The 6,391-nt window shown below is 26.8% G+C and overlaps 1 protein-coding gene across 7 annotated transcripts in view; it reads left to right on the top strand.

Annotated features, from left to right (window-relative positions):
- The window catches only part of LOC102671201 (putative mediator of RNA polymerase II transcription subunit 26), a 14,405-nt gene that overhangs the window by 2,905 nt on the left and 5,109 nt on the right, over window positions 1-6,391 (top strand). The window contains exons 2-10 of one of the 7 annotated variants that reach the window (XM_006610468.2): window positions 1,683-1,796; window positions 1,863-2,225; window positions 2,316-2,585; window positions 2,690-3,077; window positions 3,214-3,648; window positions 3,749-3,847; window positions 3,923-4,124; window positions 4,264-5,951; window positions 6,267-6,391. The exon at window positions 6,267-6,391 is cut by the window's right edge and continues 1,189 nt beyond it. In XM_006610468.2, the coding sequence (XP_006610531.1) occupies window positions 1,683-1,796; window positions 1,863-2,225; window positions 2,316-2,585; window positions 2,690-3,077; window positions 3,214-3,648; window positions 3,749-3,847; window positions 3,923-4,124; window positions 4,264-5,951; window positions 6,267-6,337 (3,630 nt within the window). In that variant the 3' untranslated portion in view covers window positions 6,338-6,391. Of the gene's footprint in view, window positions 1-291; window positions 337-1,682; window positions 1,797-1,862; window positions 2,226-2,315; window positions 2,586-2,689; window positions 3,078-3,213; window positions 3,649-3,748; window positions 4,125-4,263; window positions 5,952-6,266 lie in introns of those variants that run through there. The other 6 variants (XM_031508122.1, XM_031508119.1, XM_031508118.1 and 3 more) reach the window with 6 other exon arrangements.

The following is a 6,391-nucleotide window of genomic DNA, read 5'->3' as shown; positions in this document are numbered from 1 at the left end:
AGGGGGGGGGGGCGAAGAATGATAAGAGTTTATTATTAACCTAACTGTGAAAACGTATAAAGTATTACATTGTATGTATGACGATTCACGGTCAATAAATTTGGAAAGGTTTATCTTTATAAAAACTACATATTCTGGGATTAATCGTTTTTAATTTTTTTATATGAAATATTGAAAAGAAATTTATTATTATATGTTTTGTCTTTTACAATATTTGTGTACTGTTTTAAGAATGAAGAAAGAAGACTGCAGTAGTCAATTATTTTTTTATGTGGGCAGCCATTCTGATAAGATATTTTGCTTTGAATGAAGCTAGTCAGGTTACCGCAAGGCAATGTTAGTCGAATTACTACGAAAATAAATGACACATCATGTATAATTTTTTGCAATATTTTCTACTTTATAGCTTATAGGTGGAAAATATTCTGTAATAATAATATTCATGCATTATTTTGTAAGTAAATCAAATAAAAGTCTATATAGACTTATAATTTTTTGCTGTTATATAAACAGTTATGTACATTTTAGTACAATAATGTTATATATTATTTGCGATGATTGGTTAGTATTATAAATACAATGAAAAAAGAAAACATATTGTTATTAAAATATTAAAAACTTCAATAATTTTATATAAAAATTAATAATTATAAATGAGATATATTATATATATATAATTTTTATGATCAAAATATATATAGATTCATTTGTTTAGATAAGTTTAGAATAATATTAATTATGATATTAGTGTATATCATTTATATTAATATACTTTTTTCTATGTGGTCTTTATATTTCTTCATAAAATCCAATAAGTGAAACCTTAAATTTACTCTCTGAATCTATCTATATCTATGCTTATCTATCTTGTTGTCTAGTTTATATTATGGTGTTTAATCTCACACATAAAATTGAATGTTTTAAAATAAATATATTTTATTTTATAAATTTTTTTTTGTGAAATATTTATGTGTATTTATCAATTGTAATAATAAAATCATAGAAATTTTTAATAACAACTAACATTTTTGTAATTAATTAAATATAAAATATTTTATATTGAAAAAATTTTTATATTTTATAATTTTATAATATAAAATTTATAAGTTTTAATATAGAAGATAAATATTAAGACAATATAAAAATAATAAATAATATAATAAAATGATTTATGGGAATCATAAATGTCCTAAATATCCTTGAATTTCTTAGTATATCTTTAAATGTATTCCTACTTATGGTTTACTCCTAAAGTTTAGATTGAACTCTTGGCACACTTACCATATTTGAATCAACATTGCCAAATATGTTCTTGCACTATGTATAGGTAACAAACAAAGTATTCACATACATTAAATAATTAAAGCATTATAATATTTAAATTGAATTTGATATTTATATAATATCAATATTTATATCAACAATTTATATGTTTATTTATAAAATTAATATTATTTTAATATTATAAGAAAATCTATTCCATTTTAAATAATAGTTTTTATTTAATAAGAGTATGTTTTTAATTTATAATTATATTATTTTTTTGATATTTTTTTATAATTATATTTAATATGATTTTTAATTTTTTTTATAAAGATGGTTTTTTATGTTCTTATATATAATAATAATATAATAATATAATTACATATGTTTATAGTAATACACAATTTTTTAATTTTTAGGAAGAACCAGCTACTTTATCTACATTAAATGAAGGTGAACTACGTGCACTATTGGATGAAGCTATAACTTATAAGTGTCCAAAAGATCGTGAAGGAAAATCAAGTCTTTTTAAAGTAAGCTTACTAATAATTTTATTCCTTATATATGTTATAATAATAATGTGATGATTTATATTTTAGGAGTTACTTCAAGAAGCAGAAGCTGATGAAACTGAGGAAGGTTGTAGAATAATAACTAATTCACGTTGTTTACCTGGATCAAATCGTAGAAGACATAAAAGAGATTCTGTATCTGAGAGATTAACACATGGAGGCTCATTACAAAATTTAGCACAACCTATTACTTCAGAATTTGATAGTAGTTTTGCTTATTTAACATCTGGATCTAGCTATACTTACGGAGGAAACAGGAGAAAAAATAAAAAATATACAGGATCTAATGTATCTGCAAGGCAAAGAGAAGGTGGTTCATTACCCTCAAATGTTAATGCATCACACAGTCTTGCTTCATTGGCTAATTTAGATTTATTATTTGATAAAAAAGTATGTATATACATATATATATATATCAAACATTATTAATAACAATTTTTAAGAATAAATGATTAATTTTTCAATATTTCTTTTTTTAAGAAGGGATTCTGTGAAGAAAGATCAACATATGATTGGACTAATAAAGAAAAATCTAAATCATTAGACAAACCATCATATAATAGTACAAAAAAAGAAGAAAAAGAAAAAGATAAAAAAGATACAAAAAAAGATTTGTGTGAAACTGAAGTTGAAGTACGTGACAAACGAGGTAGCAAAGGAAAATACGGGACAAATGAAATGCTTGAATCCGATAATCCACCACCAGAATATAAGTCAGATTATATGGTGATTGATTTAGGTGATGCTGAGGTAATTTATAATTAAAATTATATATAATTGGGTAAAATAATTATAACTGTATGTTATATATTTTCTTTATTCATATTTATTTATTTTGATGTTTATTATTTTAGGTGGGTACTATCAGTGACAGAAATGTGGGATCCACTTTAAGTGGGGTTCAGAGACCTCACGCATTAGACACAGAAGATGATGAAGGAATTGAAATGAAAATTATTGAACCTCGTAGACCTCAATATATACCACGCACTACTTTTGACATAGCTCAAACTCCTGTGGATACTACTATAGATTTTTCTCTCCGTGAACATAGCGGAAAGCAAGATAAATCAAAAATATCTGTTAATGGTACAGAAGTAACTGGATCCCTCTCTTTTCAAACTTTTAATAGTGTGAAATGTGGTATTGGTGGAAACAATTCTAATACTAGTCAGGGTAAAGTAATTCCAAGTTTATGCTCCATGATGTCTGCATCCTTACAAACACAAAATATCACAATGGGTAGGTGATATATTAATGAAAATTATTGATAAAATAAAATATTAAAATAATAAAAAAAAACATTTTATTTTATATAATATTAATATTTATTAGATTTTTTATTTTTAACAAATTAAAATCTGTAAATTTTGCACAGAAGGCTCGAGGTATACAGCGCATACTACTGGATCTGGAGAAAAAAAATCCTTAGATGAAAATGGAAATCCAGTACAATATAATGGAGAACGAAAGAAACCTAGAAGAAAGCATACTCAAGAACCTAATGTTATTGTATATAGTGCTGAAAATGTTGAAGGACATCGCAACATTGATGATATTGAAATTTTAATTAATTTTATTGAAAATAAAGAATCAAAGAGCAAAAAAGGAAAGCCAGGTAATCCAGTAAGAGTAAAAACTAGTTCAGGTGCAAAACCAAGAAGCAGAGAAAAGGATACTAAAAGAGAACAGTTACCAGCCAAATTACAGAAATCTAATTCACTTGAAGAAATATCTAAGACTAAACTTGAAGATCTTACAACAGAGAAAAGCATCAGTTCGAGTGGTGCCAGTAGTATATCGAGTCAACATGGTAAATAATTAGTTGTAAAAAAAGTTGTAAATAATTAGTTGTAAAAAAATTTGAATTTATTTTGTATCAACAAAATTTATTTATCCTTGTACTTGAACAGGTACAATCAATGTTGCCTTACGTCGTGCGAAACAAAGAAGCACGGGAGACCCAGCTATCGATAGTCGCGGTGATAGACGATCTTGGGGAACAGAAGAAGGTCAGTCCATATATTGTAATGATACCGGAGATGATTATGCTAGTCGTCGAAATTCCAATAAAAAAATCAATCCAGAGCCTGAACATGAAACAGAATTCCTGGTAGTTACGAAAAAGAAAAAAAGTAAAAAACAAAGAAGAAGTTCTAGTGGAAGTAGAGCGCAGAATTTAACAACATCTGGATCTTATCTTCAAAATTCAAGAGGATTCTCTAATGAATATAGAACACCACTTTCTCCTGAACTTAGAAGAAAATCTGCAAGTAGTATGCCACCAAGGTAATTAATAATAACTTTCTTTTAATTTCTTTTATATAAATAGCAACATAAATATAATTTGCAATATAATTCATAAAGAAAATCAAATATTTTATTATTATTTATATCATACTTTTATTAATTTATTTATTATTTGCAGTGATAAATCAGACAGTAGTGATTCTGATTCTGTCCATTCATTACCAGTTACATCAAACACGTCCAAACATAATTTATCAAAAATAGCTACCTCATCTGGTGGAACGCCGCAAGCTAGTTATGCGGATATAGCTCGTATGGCAACTATTAATATGACTCATAATTCAGTGTTAAATATGTCTACAATAGTTCCAAATATGTTAAATCCATCTTCATGGCCTAGTGTGCCACCTAAGACACCTTCAGAACCAGATAAAATTCCTCAAGATTATTATCCTAGCTTAGACGAATTACAACACTCTGATAGAAAAACAAGGCAACATAATTTTACCCATTCAAATCATATTTTAAACTTAAGTTTTGAAAAACCACTTTCACCAACTTTGACAAAAATGAAAAATTCAACAGAAAGGAAAAAGGCTGAAGCTCAAGAAGAAGCTATTAATAAAAATATACAAGTTATTAAATATGTACAAGATATTGAAAAAATGCGTGAAAATTTAACACAACAAGAACAAAAAACTGTAAATTTTAATAATCATAACACAACATCGAACGAAGTTTCAGTAACGAATACAATGCCATCAAAACTTGGCAGTGCAATAATAAATTGCAATCCTGATTCTGATAACAATAATTCTAATTGCAACAATGTTAATAATAAGGAGACAGTTGTAAATACAAGATGTAATAATCCTCGAGCACGCCGAGGAGGTTACACACAAAATAATCAAAATGTACAGAATCAAGTACCATACGAAGATCAACATTTTAAGAAAGTTGGATATACACTTTACGATGAAAACACAAAAAAACAGAATATTGAAAATTCTAATATACATTGTGAAAATAAAAATAATTTGGGTACTGGTTCAAATGATGAAGTTGAATCGCAAAAAACCAATATCGTAAATAATCCAAAATCAGTGCAAGAAATGCAAAATATTGATTCAGATGCTAAGTTGACAAAAAATGAAAAATCGACAAAGACAAAAGAACCAAATATTAATATTAAGCATGAAACAATTAAATCAGGAAATGCACATTCTGTAAATTCGAAACAAGAACAACAAGAAGATTCTAAATTGAAAAAAGCAAAACAAAATTTCACATCAGATAAAGATCAAACGCAAAAAACAGAATCACAAATATCTAATAAACAGAAAGTTTCGAGGCCCGCAGTTATATTACTAGATGAAACTTCATCAGATGTTACTAAGAATAGTGAGTTGCCAACAGAACTTAGATTCGGATTTGAAATTAATGAACAACTTTTATTATCAGAAGATTCGACGACCGAAGAGACCTCAAGTGCCACTTCTGTGTTTCCTTCTGTAGTTCCACCACTTATAAACAAACCACCTTCTAATTTTGATAGATATCCTCCAATATTTGATAAACACATGAGATGTGATAAATTTACGCCTAATTTCATGCAATCTCCAAATACGCATGTAACTCAACAATCTTTGCATCCGGTGATGGTACAACGATTACCGTGTATGGGTTATCCTCCAAGATTTCCTCCTCCTACATGTTTACCACCACCACCTACACCTCCGCCAGGAATAATGGAGAAATATCATCATCAACCAAAAGAAGATTTTTCTATGCTTTATGTAGCACCTGAAGAAGACGTTAATATACAAACATACAATCATGATAAAATCGTCTCATTTGTTGGTTTAGGTAAATATATTTTATTTTAGAGTTTTATACAATATATTTTAAAATTGATGATTGTTTGAATACAATCGAAAATATTTGTAAAGTTTCGATCGTTATAATCATTTTTAAAATAATTGGCTTTTAATATAATTTATAATAATACTTCTAATATAATTAGCATCTTCAATAACGATTTATGATTAGATTATAAATAGGAAATATATATGTTTTATAGTATTCAAATTATTAATTATAATATAATAAATAATAATAAAATAACTTAATAATTTATAATAATTAAAAATCTTCTCATTTGTCTCTTTTTTGTTGATATAGCATGGGACGCTGTTATGAGAGAAATGCCAGTAACTGCAGGTGGTCGTATACAGTTCTACAGTGGTCAGTGAAATGGGCACTAAGAAATATGGGGTAAATAACACATTAACGTTTTTGTACCACAA

The sequence above is a fragment of the Apis dorsata genome, unplaced genomic scaffold (genome assembly GCF_000469605.1).
Source record: "Apis dorsata unplaced genomic scaffold, Apis dorsata 1.3 scaffold_74, whole genome shotgun sequence".
Taxonomy (NCBI): domain Eukaryota; kingdom Metazoa; phylum Arthropoda; class Insecta; order Hymenoptera; family Apidae; genus Apis; species Apis dorsata.
The sequence above is the reverse complement of the archived record's forward strand: the minus strand, read 5'-3'. Positions and strand labels throughout refer to the sequence as shown.